General features: G+C 41.7%; 1 protein-coding gene across 3 annotated transcripts in view; it reads right to left on the bottom strand.

Moving 5' to 3' along the window:
* Nucleotides 1-19,922, bottom strand: part of LOC137378062 (pleckstrin homology domain-containing family G member 4B-like) — a 186,210-nt gene extending 166,288 nt beyond the window's left edge. For all 3 annotated transcript variants that reach the window (XM_068048123.1, XM_068048124.1, XM_068048125.1), the window contains exon 1: nucleotides 19,135-19,922. In XM_068048123.1, the coding sequence (XP_067904224.1) occupies nucleotides 19,135-19,137 (3 nt within the window). In that variant the 5' untranslated portion in view covers nucleotides 19,138-19,922. The remainder of the gene's footprint in view (nucleotides 1-19,134) is intronic.
* Between the last annotated feature and the right edge of the window lie 640 nt (nucleotides 19,923-20,562).

The raw sequence follows: 20,562 nt of genomic DNA, 5'->3' as shown, positions 1-20,562 counted from the left end.
AGAAATTAGAATATGCAACAGCTTTACTATTTGTTTGGATTTAAACCTGCATTTAATTTAAACATAGAAGTTAATGATGTTGACAAATGATGAAAATAATTTACAGTGTATGTTGGTGGCAGATATTAATTGTCATGTTTATGGCAGATGTTGGAACATTCCAGTATTAAGTCAATATGCTAAGAATTGCTAGCATGTCTTGACAGAGATATCAAGAAAAGTTAACTGGCAAGTGTTATAGTATATTTTTCCAATTCAATTGAATAGATTCAACCAATTTTAATGATTCTGTAATTGAGGCTTTTATAGTAGTTGCCTTACTGTTGTTCTTTTGTATATGTAGCATGGGGATTAAGTGGCAGAGTTCTCATTGTAACATCTCGAAGGGTTCTTAGAGAAAGGGCATCTCAACTTTAGGACTGCATATAGTGACACCACTATTCCCTATGAGAATGGCGAAAATTGGTAAATTCCCCCATCAAACACAACTGGAGTCAATCATTGCTGTAAGTGACTGGGATTGATATTCACATAATTTGTATGTAGCTATCCTTTGCCCACTACATTTTTCTGGAGAAATGATCAATGTATTATGTAACTATCCTCCACTCATTGCATTTTGCTGCAACAATCAACCACCCTGCTTTTATCGGAAGACATTGCTGCATTTAGCATGAGTTGTTTGCCATAGTTTGTAGACATTCCTTTTAAATAGACTCTGTAGACTGTTTGCTGCAGTGTATTGTTAAAATAGACTTTGTTTGCTGAGTAAATACTTTGCTTTCTGTAAAATAGACGGTTGTGAGACATTTCTTCCCATTTCACATTTACTCCTTCTCCCCAATAGTCTGTTCTTGCAAATTGCTGAAGATAGAATAACTAAGGTCTTATAGATTTGTAACTACACTTCCGTGACTCCCCTGTGAAAACATAGTCTGCAGTGTAAACAGGGAATAAACTAAATTAAAGAGTCTTTTTGAATTAACCTGGGAAGCCTGAGTTTCCATGTGAATGGGTTCATTCAGTGTGAAGAAAATGAATCCAAAGATCATGTTTAAAGTCTTTGAATGTAGTGGAAAAGGCCAGCGTTTTAATTAATGACATTGCATAGAGAACCCTGCTGCAGATCTCAAGAGACAACAATCCACTGAGTAAATAAAAATTCTCCTCACAGAATTGTTGGAAACTGTTATGCTTTTCATGCTGAAAATGCCTTTGGTAGCCCAAACACTAACAGCTTTGTTTTAATAAGTTCTGTTCAACGCTGTTATAAGCCTTTTACCCACCTTCTTCATTTACTGTTTGTTGCTGGGTAGCCTGTTCCCATCACAAGAGGATGAAGAAATCCATCGGAAGACCAAGGGATTTATATTTAACAAATGCTTGTATTTCTCAAAAGAAATATTAGGATTATAAATATAACATTGTTGTGCCCATTTTATAAACCCAAAATCGCACAGCGATAACCAATTTAGCAGCCCAGAGGTGGCCCTGGCAGCACCGACTAGCATTTCCAGGCTTCAGCAGCCCCACCAGCAGTCCCACTTTGCATTCTCTATAATCTTGAGCTCTTTTAAAACTGTCCATATACTAACTCACAACAATCCCATTCATCCATCACCCAGGATTCACTGACCGACATTGGCTCCTAATCTAGCAGTGCCTCGATTTTAAAATTCTCATAATGTTTTCAAATCACCCTATCGTTTTGTCTCTCCTTACATGTGTAACCACCCTTGCACTTCCTCCCACCCTTCCCTGATTTGGCTCCGGGCCTTGATGCAGGCTGAACTTCATAAGGCCCAGACAGGTGAGCTGCTCGGTTGCCCTGATTGACACCCATAGCTGTCTTTATTTATTCTGACGAAGCCCAATGCCACATTAACTTTGGTCCTAGGATCTCTCCATCTGGGCCCGCTGCCCAAAATTGCATCTGATTTGGAGTGCTAAAGACTACTGGTCTAACTCTCACCAAGTCACATTCACCCATCACCTCTGTAATCACTGACCTACATTGGGTCCTGGTCTAGCAATGCCTTATTTTAAAGCTTCTCCATGGCCTCATTGTTCTCGATCACTGTAAACCCATCTAGCCATACAATCCTTGGAGAGCACAGTTTCCTCCAACACTGGCTTCTTGTGCATTCACCAACTTCCTTCACACCCCCCTCCCCACCGCACCAAGCATTTGGTCACCTGTCCTAATGTCTCCTTATTCAGCTCGGTGTCAATTTTTGTTTGATTACATTCCTGTGAAACACCTTGGAATGTTTTATTATATTATTTATTTAGAGGTACAGCACTGAAACAGGCCCTTCAGCCCACCGAGTCTGTGCCAACCAACAACCACCCATTTATACTAACCCTACAGTAATCCCATATTCCCTACCACCTACCTACACTAGGGGCAATTTACAATAGCCAATTTACCTATCATCTGCAAGTCTTTGGCTGTGGGAGGAAACCGGAGCACCCAGCGAAAACCCACGCAGTCACAGGGAGAACTTGCAAACTCCGCACAGGCAGTACCCACAATTGAACCCGGGTCCCTGGAACTGTGAGGCTGCGGTGCTAACCACTGCGCCACTGTGCCGCCCATTTAAAGGTGCCATTTAATTGCAAGTTGTGTTGCTGATTCATACAGATTACAAGAGACAATTTTGGTGTGGAACCAGAAGTGGTACTGTCTGGATAGACAATAAGATAACAGTTACAGATGAAAGTACGAATTAGGAGCAGGAGTAGGCCATTCAGCCCCTTGAGCCTGCTCCGCAATTTGATAAGATCATGGCTGATCTGATTGTGGCCTCAACTCTACTTTCCTGTCTACCTGCTATAACCTTTGACTCCCTTGTCAATCAAAAATCTATCTAACTCAACCTTAAAAATATTCAATGATGCTGCCTCCATTGCTTTTTGGGGAAGAGAATTCCAAACACTAACAAATCTCTGAGAGATAAGATTTCTCCTCATCTCTATCTTAAATGGGAGACCCCTAATTTTTAAACTGTGTCCCCTATATCTAGTCTCTCCCATAAGGTGAAATATCCTCTCAGCGTCCTGTCAATTCCCCTCAGGATCTTATATGTTTCAATAAGATCACCTCTTATTTGACACAGCTTTTGAATAAAGTTACATTTGGCAGCAAGTTTACAGAGCCTATGAACTGAAAAAATGCTGGATTAGTTTGTATCAGGCTGCCAGATGTTTAATTTCTTCTGATAATGCACTGGTTAACACTTTTGTGTAAAATTTCTTTGGGCTTGATTTTGTTCTCCCCCAGGCATGGGTTCCGTGGCAGGAGAGCCTGAAGATGCCTCCGGGAGGGCCCGGCCCGATATTACCGCCGGTGGCGAGGCCTTGTAGTGGCACACCCACTCCCCCCCCCCCCCCACCCCCTCCCCCGCCACTGGGCGACTGGGCCCCCATTCGAATATTTAAAGAAATTTAAATGAATTAATTAATGAAGCTCACATCGCTGCCTGATGTCCTGCTGCAACCTTTGGTCCGGTGGCTGGCATTCTCATGCCTTCAGATCCGTGTTCAGGGAAACAAGATGCCACCCTGGTGAAGAGTGGGAGGAGGTAAGTTTATCAGTGCTGGGGTGGGGGGGAACGGGGTTAAATTAACATCACGGTGTAGGGGATGGTGGGAAGAGTTGTAGTTTAAAGTTTATGCAGTTTGGGGGGTGGGGCCGGAAGGTCAAATGGTAAAGGTAAGTGGTTTGGGGGGGAAAGGGCAAATAGTTAATTTAATTGTTATGGGGGGGGGGGGGGGGGTGGGGGGGAGAGGGGCAGAAGAAATGTCTGTATTTCTTTTTATTTACTTTACCTTTAAATATTTAAATTTCCCAGTAGGGCTGAAAGCCCTTTAAAAATGGCATCAACACATGCGCAGAGGCAACTGATGCCATTGCCAGGGACGGACAGCCAGCCCTCTCAATGTGATTAGGCATGGGGGTGGAGGGGAGAGGGGCCGCCCGCCCACCGCCCGCCTCGGCTATTTACATGAGCCGCCGAACAGAAGATTGAGGCGGCCCACGACATGCGGCCTGCACGGGCGGGCTGCTGTTTTATTTGCCCGCCACTGATGTCGGCGGTGGGCGCTGAAGATTCAGCCCATGTGTGCTATTTTAATATAGGCATTAACCCATTTATTTTGTTTTAAACAGCTTAAACAGTGCATTACTACTATTCAGTTGTGATAGGAAAAATTGTTATCAGGCAATTGAATGGTAGACTGATTGAATCAAAGTACAGTACAAGATATGATAGGAGAAAGGTGCTGTATGAAACCTTCCATGCCAGCTGAAATAGCATCATAACATCAGTTGCTTCACTGGCACAGGCAGAATGAGCAGAATAGTAAAAGGTAGAAACAGTTGTTTGCTTACGAAAAGCTTCGACAACATGTCTCTATTTTCAACAATACTCAAAGTAAAAGATACCAAGCAAATGATTCAAGGAAACTATGTTAGCTGCAGGCATGTCAAACTGAATTGAAGTATAGACATTTTTTTAGGATTGAAAATTGAATTCGAAAATCTGGCACTAACATTGGAAAGAGAAGTCAGAGACAGGTGTGCCCTTGAGTTTCAACGGGGAACAATAGATGATAACAGGGAGACGTGAGGTAAAATGGACAGAAATGAGATTCGAGGAGATGCCAAAAATGCTGAAAAATTGCTGGATAAAGTGAGCAGAGGAAACAGTTTAAAAATGAAATAATATCTTGAGAAAGTTTTTAAAAATTGGCTGCTTCTCCATGTCAGTTTGTCAAGAATTGCAAATACAGAAACATTTATATCTAGGAATACCAATCCCACAATCTAACTGGTCAGCAATCCTCAAATTGAAGAACGCTTTCTGCCAGGACAAAGCATTGTGCTTGTATTGCTTTTAAATGTCAGCAGAGTTTTATATGCGACCATTATACACTTTTACCTTCTACAGGGACATTTGAAATGTCTACTTAATGCACATTTTAAACTGAGTTGGTTGGTGAATTCAATGAATCAAAATACAATAAGGCATGGTATGCTAATGGATGAATGCTAACTTGATACAGTGTCCATATTTTACAGAATTTCATTACATCCCAAATAAAATCCTTTTCTTAAGTCAAATGTGGAAACATGGAAGATGAAATGGAATTCTCACTGTCTTTTAAGGGACCACTAGAAAGCATCAATAGTCCTGTTCTACTTTTTGAGTGGTGGTTGCCAAAATTCTACTTAATACAAGCAGAATCCATTAAAAGTATCTGCTTTTATTTTCACCATAACTGTCATGCACTGGCAGACACATATGATTTTGAACAGTAAACCTCTGCAAGATGGCATTCATTTCCAGATCTGATAAGCTGGCCTGAATGCACTTGATGCAATCACCTTTGTGAGCATTAAAGAAACTGAAATCTGCACAATGTTGCTAACACTGCTGCACAGTGCGGTGGTGTCCAATTTGTTATGCATGAGCTACATGTTGCTCATTGGGAATCCAAATATGACTAATTGAATTTTTGATTAATAAATAAAAAATGATTAATAGGTCCCATCATTGGGCATGTAATCTCAATATTCACACGGCACGTACTTTAACATTTTTGTGCATTTATTGGTAAAATGGTAAGGCGACAAAGTGTGCAAATGTTTTTTAATCATTGTGAGTGCTTTACTTCCTTGATTATTAAATGATGATAGATGTTTGTTAAGTAAACACACACAATCTGAAGTACATATACCAGTACTGTGTGAGTGCCTGTTGGGCGTTTTCTAATAGAATTAATGACGAAAGACGTGTTGCTGCAATCACACCTGTAGCTAGTCAGCAATCTCTATTGCGCAATACTGTTCTAGTGTTGCTCATCCTGATCAGCTGAAAGTCTTGGAAACCCAAGGTACCTAAAGAACCTTAATTCACTAATCTCCTTAAACTAAGCCTTGCGCTTTTCCCAAAAGCAAAATTACACCCGGTGTCACAATATTATTTGAGGAAGCATTGCTCACTGTCTATCTATTAGGTTTATCACCAACTTCAAGATATATATCCAATGTCTCCTGGAACAATGCCATTAAATTTTGTAATCTATGAGGAAGGATCAGATCAGATGGTTAGATTGGAATCATGCTATAATGGTGTCAGATTTTACACTGCCATACAGAGAAAATTACATTGAGACTGGGAATTTAATATTTGGAGTTCAAACCCCACTTCCAAACTAAGCCCAGCTGATACTTCAGTGCAAAACTGAGAGATTGCTGCATTGTTGGAAATGCCATTTTTCAAATAAAGCATTGAATGTGCCTCTTCTGGTTGTTCAGGGAGATACAAAAGATCTCATGGCGTTATTCAAAAAGAACAGGAGATCCTCCAGATCTACCGGTCACAAATTCACAAATTGTTTCTCAACCAATGTCACCAAAAGCAGATTAACTGGTCATCTATCTCATTTTCTGCTTATGGGATCTTGTTGGGAAATTATTTGCCTTGTTTCCCTGCTTAATAACAGTGACTGCACTTCAAAAGTGATTCATTGATTGGGAAGCACTTTGTGAGGTATCTAGATGATGTGAAAAGGTGCTATATAAATGCAAGTTCAAATCCTATCAATCCGTGGAGAACCATCATTGGCTCAGTCCTCTGAGATGCACAAAACGAAAAGCATTTTTATTTATTTAAGAAATAGAATTATAACTAAATCTATGATGGAAATAGTCACACCACAACTGTAGCACAAAATTTCCCTAGCAGTCAACTTGGGTTTTGCAGGAAATAGACCTTTTCAAAGACAGCCCAGTGAATGGAAACTCCAATTCAAAATGCTACCACGATAGTTTTACAAATTATTTATACAAAAGCATTTTGACTGCCCATTTTTTTTCATGAGGTGGAGAGACATGAATAAATCAACTCCCAGCACACAAGTCTCAGAATGGGGTCATGGACTCAGAGAAGGAGCTGAGGGTAGGACAGGGCAGTGCAATACTTCAAACAAGCATTAACTCAAGGGGCCAGCCGTGAAATGTACACAAACTCACGGTTCTCTGCACAAAATGTGATTCCAATGAGAAAAATCCATAATCTAGTTGCTACAGTGTCAGTCAGTCAACAACCTTATCTGTGTTTATCAGCCATTCCCTGAACGTTAACTACCTTCAGGTTAGGTTACTGCTCATAGATCATGAGAAAGCTTTTCCTGTCTACAGCTCATGTTTCCTCATTTTTCATCTATACTGTTAATCATTTTCCTGGATGCATTTCTTTACATTCCTGTAAGTGAAAACGTGCCAAGTATGGAAACAGCAGAATAGTTAATAGTTTGCTGAATATTAATAAAACACAATGGGGGAAACTTCCACTTTTAGCTGTGGGAGAAAACTAACAACAACTTGCATTTAATGTAGTAAAATGTCCCAAGATGCTTCACAGAAGCACTATCAAACAAAATTTAACAGCAAGCCACAAACAGACATATCAGTTTAGATGACCAAAAGCTTTGTCAAAGATGTAGGGTTTAAGGAATATCTTAGAGGAGGAAAGAGAGGTAGAGAGGCGAAGCGGTTTCCAGACAATAAGGCCAAGACAGATGAGGGCAAACGTGCCAATGGTGGAATGATGAAAATCAGGGATGTGCAAAAGGCTAGAATTGGAGGAGCACAGATACCTCAGACAGCTGTAGGACTGGAGGAGATTACAGAGATTGGGGGTGGGGGAAGACCATGGAGAGTTTTGAAAACAAGGATGGGAATTTTATAATTGCGGCATAAGGGAACCAGCATAAGTCAACAAGCACAGGGTGCTGGGTGAATGGGACTTGGCGCAAGTTAGAATGCAGGCAACAGAGTTTGGATGAGCTCAACTGTAGCAGATTGGCCACCTATTATGAAGTCCTTGTTCAGAACTATCAATGGGGGTAGATAACATTGCCAAACGCATCAGCTGTCTAGTTCTGGATCTATGACATATGTGTGTGGGTAGCAACAGATGGGCTTAGTACACCTCAAGTGCTGTACGACCTGCCTTGGTTAATCTTCCCAATCTTCTTCCAAAAATGTCAGATGGGATCTAAACATCCTGACTGCTCAAGCCTTTAGGAATAATTCAGGGTACCCCCTATACTCATATTTTGATACTGTTATGAAAGTACTTCCAATTTTTGTTACATTTTGAGGACTTGTGTTTTATTTGGGAAAACTGAAAAGGATTACACAGATGTCTTTTTCACTGAGGTCATTGAAAGGACTGAGAGGTCTTGTTTGCAAACAACATGTACTGGGAGTCACCTGTCTTCAGATAAATACCCAGCAGGAGCATTTTGCCTTAAGGGAGATGCTTACGGAGAAGTGACAGGTCAAGATTTATGGGGGTCAGGAGGCTTGATTCTTGTGATATTATTTTGGTTTCGCTTTGGGCAGACAGTTGGGGTATGGACAGTGTTTTCAGTGGGAGTTTTAAAATCAGGAGAGCAGTCACCCAGCTCAGCCTGCTCCATCTCTTTGAAAACCTGCCAGTTTTGCCATCTCTTTGAGAAGCACTTGGAAGCAAGTGTAATAAATAGAGAAATTGATGCTACATTCATCCTGAAAGGTCTACTTGAAACCCCCGTTGCAACAATTCTCCTGAGATGCTGGAAAAGCCTGCCAGATAAAGCCACGACACCACCTGAACAAATTGCTCCAAAGATCACAGTGATTACTGTCTACACGTATTTGGGATGCCAAACCAAAAATGGGACCACTAAAACCTTTCCATATCTTCTCTTTTTTTCTTCAGGAATTAGCAAGGATTTGGCCAAAGTATTCTTTTTTGTCTTTTTTTGTAACAGAACCCTAAAAGCAAATCTTTATTTTTTCTGGTTAACCGGTGTGTGTGTGTTTGTATGTTAGGGGCTAAGGTAAAAGGGAACTTTCATATTTCAGTCTGTGTGTTAATGCTTTGCTCTGTTACTGGTTATGTCTTGCACAATAAACTGATAATTTTGCTGTTTTTAAAGAAACCTGGCTGGTGTATCTTCTTCTGGGATAAACAGTCGAGTCTATGATTGACCGTATCGGTAACTGGGCAAATATTTAAATATATGTTGTGACCTGTGGTGTAGTGGAACTAGAAAAGACAGTGCACTCCTCCCACCTCAGTCATAGCAATACTTCATCATTTCAATCAAATGCTTTCTGCCTTCCTCCTCAGCTTCCTTATATTCTCTCTAATTTAAGACTTGTTCCTTATTGCCTTTGATCCTTTTTCTAATGCCCTTTCTGACCAAAATGGGGATGGCATTGCTCCAAATACGGTTTTAGCAATCTTTTATATTTGTTTTAATGGAAATTCTCCATTTTGCTTCCTGCACCTTCTTGCTTTGTTCTGGAATATAGCGATTGTGAGTAGCAATTAAAATGGATGGCTGGCCAACTGCACTGTCTTTCTTGTGATAAGCTAGATGGGCTGCTCGATGCCATGGGCAGTCCATTCCTTCCCAATATGTTTTGCACCAGTATGTTGAGTGAGTTGTGCTGCCAAAATCAACTAAATTACTGATCTTCACTGCTTGGAGGATTTATTTTCTTTAAGCACATTCTACGCAATAGTAACAAATTCTAAGAAGTATCTTTTATTTACTATCTAACTGCATTTTAAGACAGTGGATATGTAGACCAGAGTGAAGCAAGGTAACTAACAGGATGAACAGAAAACAATTAATAAAAGACACTTCAAAATTAAAATGTAAGGATGGCTAGACTTCTTTTATAAACCCCTTATCCTATAGATGTGCGCGACACTGGCAAGACCATATTTATTACACATCATTAGCTGCCTTGAGAGTTAATGGTGCATCTTCTCCTTTAATCACTGTAGTCCTTTAAGTGATGGAACTCCCACAGTAGTGTTAGGTATGGAATTCCATATTGACTCAATGGTAATGAAGATACAGCAATATATGTCCAATTCAGGATGGTGTGAGACTTGGATGTCAACGTGAAGGTGATGCTCTTTTGGTCTTTGTTGATAATCGAAGTTTGAGTGCAGGGAGGTGCTGTGGAATTAACTTGGTGAGTTGCGGCAGTGCATCCTGTATATAGTACATATAATAGCCACAGTGCACTAGTAATGAAAGGGGGGGTCATATTGAGTTGAATGGTAGCTTAATCAAGCAAACCATTATGTCCTAGAAGCTATTGAGGTTGTTGGGTCTGGGGCTACACCCATCATTTTGGTGACAAATTGGTGATGCACAAGACACAATTTTAGCCTCTGGAGACAGTATATATCTCTTAACAAAAAGGGCCAGAATTTTTCATTAGGCGGGGAGGCAAGTCCACTGGTCGAAAAGTCGGTGGCGAGCAGGCCTCTGCCGGACCTGAGCCAGGCGGGATTTTTCGCTCCCCAGGCCCTTAATTGGTCTTTGGCAGGACTTCCACTTCCTTGAGGCAGGAAGTCCTGCCTAATGGAGCTGCTGGCCAATCAGCGGGCCAGCAGCTGTTAGTCCCAGCAGCACCACTGGGAGTGGTGGCTACTGCTGGGACTACACCCAGCTTCAGGAGGAAGATGAAGGACAGCACCGGAACTAAGGTAAGTTTTTAGCGCCTCATCGGAGACAATCGGTCTGGCCCCAGCGAGGCAAGGGGGGGTCGGTTAAGGGGCAGGGGAACTGTTGTGCATTGGGGCAGTTGGGGCTTCGGGGGGCAGGCCCTCCATGAGGCACAGGGTTGCCGATCAGGAGGTACCCCCACCAGCCCACAAGAAGGACGCCTAATTTTACCGTGTACTTTTTGAGGCCTCAGCAGCCTACCAGCCAAGGGTAAAATACCCACGGCGGTGGGTGGAGGCCCTTAAGTGCCAGTTAATTGGCCAATTAAGGGCCTTGATTGGCCAGGGGTGGGTAGTTCATTTCTCACCATCGCCACCCCTGTGTAAAATTGCAACGGGGGCAAAGGGGGTTGGGAACGGCCCCCCCACCTCCCACTCAATTTTATAACACCCCCCCACCGCACCCCCACCCCCAACACCAGCCCACTCGTTTGGGAGGTCTAAAATCCCAGCCATGATGTCAGGCAGCACCACTGACATTGCTATCTCCTGCAGAATAAATATGAAATAGCTCACTGTGGAGGTGTACAGGAGATTGTTTTGTTTTTATCATCAGCTTGAGCAGCTGAAATCTCACCTCCTTCCCAAATAGATGAGGATGCTCCCATTGGCCAATACAGAGCAATGCCAGCCATTGTGGAGGGTACTGGCTCCTGGGAAGTAATTACAGTTTGCACACTTTTAAAATGGGATCTAACTACTGTCAAAGGCAAATAGCAATACAAATTAAGTGATTTGTACAAAAACAGGAGCAACAGCAGTCATATCACAAAAAAAGTTCATCAGAATCACAGAATAATACAGTGCAGAAGAGGCCGTTCGGCCCATCGAGTCTGCACCGATGCATTAAAGACACTTGACCTGTCTACCTAATCCGATTTGTCAACACTTGACCCATAGCCTTAAATGCCAAGTGCTCATCCAGGTACTTTTTAAAGGATGTCAGACAACCCGCTTCTACCACCCTCCCAGGCAGTGCATTCCAGACAGTCACCACCCTCTGGGTAAAAATGTTCTTCCTCAAATCCCTCTTAAACCTCCTGCCCTTCAACTAAGGGGAACAGCTGCTCCCTATCCACCCTGTCCATGCCCCTCATAATCTTGTACACCTCGATCAGGTCACCCCTCAGTCTTCTCTGCTCCAGCTAAAACAATCCAAGCCTATCCAACCTCTCTTCATAGCTTAAATGTTCCATCCCAGGCAACATCCTGGTGAATCGCCTCTGCACCGCCTCCAATCACATCCTTCCTATAATGTGGTGACCAGAATTGCACACAGTACTCCAGCTGTGGCCTTACCAAAGTCCTGCACAACTCCAACATGGCCTCCCTGCTTTTGTAATCTATGCCTCATTTGATAAAGACAAGTGTCCCATATGCCTTTTTCACCACCCTATTAACCTGCCCTTCTGCCTTCAGAGATCTGAACTAAATGTGCATAGTGAGCTGTGCACTATGGAAGCATTGGGTGTGGATAATAAATTAACCCTGAACTCCACAATTGTTATTTATTAAACTGGAGATGATGGATCAAAATCATCAACAAGCATGATCTTGCAGATTTGTTCCTGGGCTTTCCTTCCATTTTGGACCTCAACGGGACCAAATCCATCAAGACAGGTGGCTGCAGAAGGATCCCCCACCCAGTCAACTTATATGAAGGCATTATTCAAAATAGCCCATTCAAGGAAAAACATGCATCCTATTAAGCTGAACTTGGAAAACTTCTGACATTCAATGGTTCTGTCTATTGCAACTTCCTGGTGGCTAAGTCACTATGACACTATCTATATATAGCTTTCACATTAAGCATCTGGAACATATTCCACCCAACACAAAATAGGGTAACTCCTTCTGGCACCATAAAAGTCCCATCAGGAACTGCAAAGTGGCAAGCACAATAGTATCACTGGCACTCATCAAAACCAAGTTCCAGGTTGTTCAAATTACTTTTGGGAAACAAAACCCCAGAAATGACTACAGCCTAAATTAGCAAACACGTTTGTATGAAATTCTCCTGTTTGTTATTTTAGCATAGGTGTTAATCTCTAACATAATGGTTTAATACCCCTGTTAAAATAAGACTTTGTCAATTGGTGCCTTCCAATCAATTCATTATCAAGAATTACTTCTATGAAAGTCATCATTATGCAACGTTAGACTCAAAGATGATTTAATTACGACTGTATTTCAAAACTGAGTAAGTGCAATTGAGTTAAATAGCTAAACACTCTCCCAAGTGTTCACTGTTATTCTGTTACATATTGGTTTAATAAAAGATTTCAAATTCATGTGTTTTTCTTACTTCAACAGAACTGGGTGGATAAAAGCCTCCTTTATCTCCTGTCCTTTGCTTCTTAATGAAAGCTGATCAGATGAAATTGCTGTATGAGTACTTAACTCATATTTTACACATAAACTTCCCTATCTAAGGGATACAACTGAATACAACGTTCAGTTACCAAGGGGCATGAGAAGTCTGAACTGTTAGCATTCACCACATCAGTGCCACATTAGATCCTGGTTAAACAACACCTCCATTTTAAAATCCTCATCCTTGTTTTCAAATCTGTCCATGGCTTCGCCCCCTCCCTATCTTTTTAACCTCCTCCAGCCTTACAACCCTCCAAGATAGCTGTGCTCCTCCAATTCTGGCCTCCTGAGCATACCCAATTCTAATTGCTCCAGCTTTGGTGGTCATGACTTCAGCTGCTTGGGCCTTATGCTCTGCAATTCCCTGCCTAAACTTCTCTACCTCTCTTTCTCCTTGAAGATGGTCCTTAAAACCTACATCTTTGACCAAGTTTTTGGGTCATCTGTTCCATATATATATATATAGGTAGGTGGTAGGGAAATATAGGGACAGATGGGGATGTGGTAGGAATATGGAATTAGTGTAGGATTAGTATAAATGGGTGGTTGATGGTCTGCGCGGACTCGGTGGGCCGAAGGGCCTGTTTCAGTGCTGTATCTCTAAACTAAAAACTAAACATATCTCCTCATGTGGCTCACTGTCAAACTTTGTTTGATAATGCTCCTGTGACGTGCCTTGGTACATTTTACTATGTTAAAAGTGCTATATAAATGCAAGTTGTTGCTGTAGTACTTTGCCTACTTTATTCCAAAAGACTATTCTAATTGATAGGGGCTCTTAGTGAACTGAATGTTTTAATTATTTACACCTCTATTTTAGCATTAGTTACATTTTCTGCATTTTAAAACTGTACATGAATTTGTAAATATATTTGAATTATTAGTTGTATAATCCTGAGGAATCTTGAGATTCTGCAATGTATTCGTACCAATTTGAAGTGAGTGTAGGAATGTGCACTTAATCCAGTAGCAATACCATAAACTGGATTATTGTTAATCTCCAGGTCTATGGGCTTTGCCTGAACAAGAAGCAAAGTAACCCAACACTTTAGATCATAAGCAACGCACAACTTACAGACACTATCAGTAACTGGTGATAGTTGGTGGAATATATATTGCTTACAGAAGAAGACAGTGTTTAAAAAATGGTTAATTTAACTAACTAAAGAAATGGCAATACTAAGGGCACAAAAAGATTTAGAAATAGCTTGGCTGGCAGCAGAGGAGAGCCAACATCATTTGTGAAGAAAATTTTCCAAGATGAAAAAGTAAAGGAGCATTGTAAGCTGGAGAAGAAGTGCAAGCAGTAATATGAGATTCAATTATGCAAATTGGCACTGGAGAGAGAAAAGAAGCAGGATCCTTGACCTCCCACTCTAACAGTATTGAGGTAATACCATTACCACAAAGGTTCAAGAAGAAGACTCATCACTACCTTCTCAAGGGAAACTAGGAATGGACAATAACCCCTACACTGGGAAGACCAAACACAGGACTGGATGAGCGCTCGGTGGAACATCCCCGTTCAGTCTGCAAGCGGGACGTATGTTTCCGATCGCTTCTCATTTTAATTCTCTACTCCACTCCCATTATGATCTTTTCTCGGCCGCTTACACTGTTCTAATGAAGCTTAATGTAAGCTCAAGGAACAGCAACTCAAGTTTCAATTAAGCACTATACAGTTTACCAGACTCAACATTGGGGCAGCACAGTGGCGCAGTGGTTAGCACTGCAGCCTCACAGCTCCAGCAACCCAGGTTTGGTTCTGGGTACTGCTTGTGCAGAGTTTGCAAGCTCTCCCTGTGTCTGTGTGGATTTCTGTCGGGTGCTCTGGTTTCCTCCCACAGCCAAAGACTTGCAGGTTGATAGGTAAATTGGCCATTGTAAATTGCACCTAGTGTAGGTAGCTGGTAGGAGAGTTGAGGGAAGGTGGAGAATATGGGATTAATGTAGGATTAGTATAGATGGGTGGTTGATGGTCAGCACAGACTCCGTGGGCTGAAGGGCCTGTTTCAGTGCTGTATCTCTCTATAACTATTGAGTTCCTACAATTTCAGATTGTAACTGCTGTGCCCATTTTCTCAACAGCAGTTGTTGTTAATCATTCTCCTGTAAGCATTTACAGCTTTAAACCTATCTTTTCTTTTTCCATTACCAACCCCCTTTTGCCTTGCGCCATCATCCCTTTTGTCATTTCCTCTTTCCGGTGTTCTACCCTATCATAGACCTTCCCTTTTGTTCTTTCCTCCCCTACCGCCTTTCCCTGCCACTGTACTCACATAGAACCTGGTACACCTCTAACTTATTCCAGTTCTGATAAAGGTCATTCACTTGAAATGTTAACTCTGTTCCTCTCTTCAAATACGCTGCCTGATCTGCTGAGTATTTCCAGCATTCCCTGTTTCTTTTTCAGATTTCTAATATTTGCCGGTTCTGATGAAGGGTCATTGACCTGAAACGTTAACTCTGCTTCTCTCTCCACAGAGGCTGCCAGATCTGCTGACTATTTCCAGCATTTCTTGTTTTTATTTATTTAGAGATACAGCACTGAAACAGGCCCTTCGGCCCACCGAGTCTGTGCCGACCATCAACCACCCATTTATACTAATCCTACACTAATCCCATATTCCTACCACATCCCCACCTGTCCCTATATTCCCCTACCACCGACCTATACTAGGGGCAATTTATAATGGCCAATTTACCTGCAAGTCTCTGGTGGTGGGAGGAAACCGGAGTACCCAGCGAAAACCCATGCAGACACAGGGAGAACTTGCAAACTCCACACAAGCAGTACCCAGAATTGAACCCGGATCACTGGATCGGTGAGGCTGCGGTACTAACCACGGCGCCACTGTGCCGCCCAGATTTCCAGCATCTGTAGTATTTTGCTTTTATTTAAGGCACCTACAAGGTTGTTGGTTGTAGGTCCAGTAAATTAGGCCCTTTATTCAATATCTAGTAAGTTTATTTAATCAAACTTTAGACCAAATCTTAAGAAAGTGCAATATAGATGGATTCTTAAGGGCATTTAAGTGTAGTGAACTAATATAGGCAAATAAATATAGTCACAGAAGATAATAACTACATTTAGAGGTAAAGCAACAACAACTTGTATTTGTATAGTGCCTTTAACTTAATAAAATGTCCCAAGGTGCTTCTGTGTGTAGTGCAGATTATTAGGAAGTAAAATAAGTAATTCTTACTGCTTTTTACCTTAGTTAAGAAGTACTACAACATTATATAATGCTCATGGTCATAACTAAAGAGTTAATAAACCATAAGAATCTGCCTTGTTGAACTGTGTGATATTCTTTGCAGCGGTATCATTGCTAGACTACTTCAAAAGGCAGTTAAGAATCAACCACTTTTTGGCATGGGACTGGAAAGACATTTGGGCCAGACCAGGTAAAAATGGCAGGTTTCTTTCCTGAAAGGAACCAGTTGAGTTTTTATGACAATCTGATAGCTTCAAGGCCACTTTTACAGATTTTTAAAATTAAATTTGAATTCTCAAACTGCCATGGTGAGATTTGAACACATATTTACATCAATATGAGTTTCTGTTGATTCAGTGGAGGTTTACATCTATTAATACCAAAAATACAGCCACTTCAGTTCTTTTTCTTCTCATTAGTGATGCAGAGACCAGTTGAAGGATCCTTTCCCTTACTAATTGAGATGATCATAGATAAAGCATGGAACCTAGGAAATTCTTGCTCTGCATGAGTCCTTGGTCTGACTCAGTATCCTGTATGGGAACTCCCCATGGAGACCTGGACACACCTGTTTGCTGAGGTGTTAAGAGGAGCACAGCAGCTGGACTGACACAGGAAAAGGCTGGGAGGGAGTTGTCATTATAGATGATCGTTCCTACAGCACTGTCAATGCCTGCAGTATATTAAGGGACCAAGCGTGGGGTGGAATGTACTTTTTAAAATATTTGCAGCTTTTTGCTAAAGCATGAAAAACAATGCAAGAAAGTCCCCACCAAATTAATGACTGATATTTAAAGAGATTCATAAGGACGTATACCTGATTTTGTTTAGTCCCTATAAGGGGTTAAAGTCATAAATCACTGCAACCTGCCACCTGTCTGCCCATTCCACCAACTTGTCTCTGTCCTTTTGGAGATCCACACTATCCTCCTCACAGTTCACAATGCTTTCGAGTTTAGTATCATCTGCAAACTTTGTAATTGTGCCCTGTACACCAAGGTCTAGGTCATTAATATATATCAGGAAAAGCAAGGGTCCCAACACTAACCCTGGGGCCTCCACTACAAGCCATCCTCCAGTCCAAAAAATATCCATTAACCACAAATCTTTATTTCCTGTCACTCAGCCAATTCTGTATCCATGTTGCTACTGTCCCTTTTATTCCATGAGCTATAACCTTGCTCACAAGTCTGTTGTGTGGCACTGTATCAAACGCCTTTTGAAAGTCCATGTACACCACATCAGCAGCATTGCTCTCATCAACCCTCTCTGTTACCTCCTCAAAAAACTCCAGTAAGTTAGTTAAACATGATTTTCCCTTAAGAAATCCATGCTGGCTTTCCTTAATTAACCAGCATTTGTCCACGTAACTATTAATTTTGTCCCGAATTATTTTTTCTAGAAGTTTCCCCACTGCCAAAGTTAAGCTGACAAGCCTGTAATTGCTGGGCTTATCTTTGCATCCTCTTTGGAGCAAGGGTGTAATGTTTTCAATTCTCCAGTTCTCTGGCATCACCCCCGAGTCTAAGGAAGACTGAAAAATTAGGGTCAATGCCTCTGCGATTTCCACCCTCACTTCCTTCAGTATCCTTGAATGCATCTCATCTGGTCCTGGTGCTTTATCCACTTTAAGTACAGGCAGTCTATCTAATACATCCTCTTTATCATTTTAAACCCTTCTACTGTCTGAAGTATATCCTCTTACACCACTGCCTGGATTGCATCTTCTTTCTTGGTAAAGACAGATGCAAAGTATTCATTTAATATCTTAGCTCTGCCCTCTGTCTCCATGTATAAATTCCCTTTATGGTCCCTAATCGGCCCCACTCCTCCTTTTACCACTCTTTACTATTTATATGTCGACAGAAAACTTGGGATTCCCTTTAATACTAGCTGCCAGTCTCTTTTCGTGCTCTCTCTTTGCTTCTCTTATTTGCTTTCTCACTTCCCCTCTGGACTTTCTATATTCAGCCTGGTTCTCAATAGTATTTTCTACTTGGGAGGCCGGGGTTAGGGAGGCCCGTGAACTTCATGAGGAGTCTGGGGGGAGGATTCCTGCTCACTCTGCTTCACAAGGGAAGGTCATTTTTAAAACTTACCCTGGTGACTTCTGGCCAGTTGTTCTGCTGCCAGGCTGCAGTCCATGTAGGACACCCACGGCTTGAAATTATTATTACAGTCTGGCACCACCAGGGCTCGAATTTTGTACCTTAAGTAGACCCGGCCTGCTTTTAGAGACAGTTTCTCTGAGGGCCAGAATCTCCGCCATTAACATTATGGGGGCCAGGAACGCAGCAGGTTGGAGACAGGATTTTTATTTTCAAGATTGTAACCCCTCACCTGACCCTTTCCTGCCAATTGGGGGTGAAGGAGTTTGAAATCGAGGGCTATGATAACGCAATAATGAAGACCAATGACAGTAACTTTACACCAGTCACTGACAATAACCAGCTTTGGTTTGCACAAGCCATCCCCAAAGATGAATCAATCACTTCCCATTTAGTGTCTCGTTATGATATTCAAAATAATAAGTTAAATACTGAAGAGAAATTAACTATCTATTAATCTTGAAATGTAATTATTTCCAACGTTATTCATAAAACAAGTCTGCCAGAAGCACTCACCACTTTTTACTTATGTTCAGCTTTTTGCAAAAATTAGCAAGCATAACACTTTAACATTACCAGACAAAAATACAGTACAGAATATCTGCAGTCAATAAAAAGCTCAGTAAACATAATACACAAAACATTCTTTCCTCTACTTTTCTAATATTGAATTATATTCCAAAGAATATTTCTTAATGAGTTACAATTTCTTGCAACCTTGTTCTACTGTTTATTTAGGTTTAGAAATGTTACTGCAGTCCTCAGTCATTTAAAGTGTCACATATCCAGCCAATTATGCAGCTATAAACTTTTCTAGGTCAGCATTTTAAAATTGAAAAAGAGCTTTACCATCTTCCTCAGAGTATAGCTGACATCCCATTGAATATCTGCATCGCTTCAGGATGTATGATCCGCCTACACCGTCAGTACTCAGAAGAACAAGCCTGTACTAAGGGTCAGCACTCCCCACTCATGACGATCAAAGTTCTGCATTCAGCTGCACACATTGTAAGGTCTCCCCAGAGCAGCAGCCTCGGAGAATACAGCATGACCCAATGAATTCAGAGCTCTGTTGAACTCAGAAAAGTGATTAGCAGTGGGAGAAGCGATGCATGAATGTGACTCCTTCAGTGGACAACGAGGCTGATAAAAAGGGGGAGTGGAGGAGGTCTGGGAAAATAAATCCTGTCTTCAGAAATTCCCAAAGCTTGAAGCCTCTGAACCAGTTAAACAAAAATCAATTGAACATTTCAGCTAGCACTGAAATCCCAGTTATGGCTTGAGAATTCATAGTTCTTTAAAGGTTTCCAAATGTAAAGGGTTCCATGAAGGTTTTCCCGCTCAAGTAAATTAATGTTACCTTACTCTATTACGCACAAGTCCATTTTTGTCACTATATTCAAAGGATACATTAATCTTGCAGCAAATATTTGCACTTGTCACCGAGAGCCCCTGCTCCTCTCAGACAACTTTATAGTGCGCACAGAGCCAGAGAAAAATGTGTTAAATTCTCTCTTCCACATTGTAAATAGATTTACAGCTTGTGGAAGCACAAAGCCCCTTTCATATATCACGGCTGGCTTTTATTTTGTGCCCCACAGCTGTATAAAGCCTAAGTTAATTCTGAAATATCCAGCACTAAGTTTAGAACTGCCAGAGCCGGCAGGTCCGTCTGAACTACTGTGGTTCACTGTGCCACTGTACAGTCCGGCACTCCTCTTTCCACTCACTAACCAAGTAACCCCGCCTCCAGCCCTCTGTGCCAGGACTTCCTGACAAGGGAACGGCTCCCTCTTCTGTGATAGATTATGAAACTATTAAATGCACCCTCGAAAGGATTTGTTCTCAAGAATTTTAATGGCTAGTTGCCAACTTCTTGGCACTTTGTAGTATTTGTGTGAGGTATGGAACAACTTTGTACTGCATAGGCTGATAACATTGTAACACTGGGGTGGGCAGGCAGGAAATGGGTCTGGGGATGCACACCGCTACGTTTCTGCCATGTTTGCCTTGTTTTGATCTTGTGCCACAATTGACAACTGCTGTACAACATCTTCTTTGGCCTCTTTGTCTCGAGATACAATGGGTAAGCGCCGAGAGGTGGTCAGTGGTTTGTGAAGCAACGCCTGGAGTGGCTATAAAGGCCAATTCTAGAGTGACAGACTCTTCCACAGGCACTGCAGATAACATTGGTTGTCGGGGCTGTTACACAGTTGGCTCTCCCCTTGCACTTTTGTGTTTTTTCCTGCCAACTGCTAAGTCTCTTCGACTAGCCAC

The sequence above is a fragment of the Heterodontus francisci genome, chromosome 16, assembly GCF_036365525.1.
Source record: "Heterodontus francisci isolate sHetFra1 chromosome 16, sHetFra1.hap1, whole genome shotgun sequence".
Taxonomy (NCBI): domain Eukaryota; kingdom Metazoa; phylum Chordata; class Chondrichthyes; order Heterodontiformes; family Heterodontidae; genus Heterodontus; species Heterodontus francisci.
Note: the sequence above shows the minus strand (reverse complement) of the source record. Positions and strands in the feature narration are given on the sequence as shown.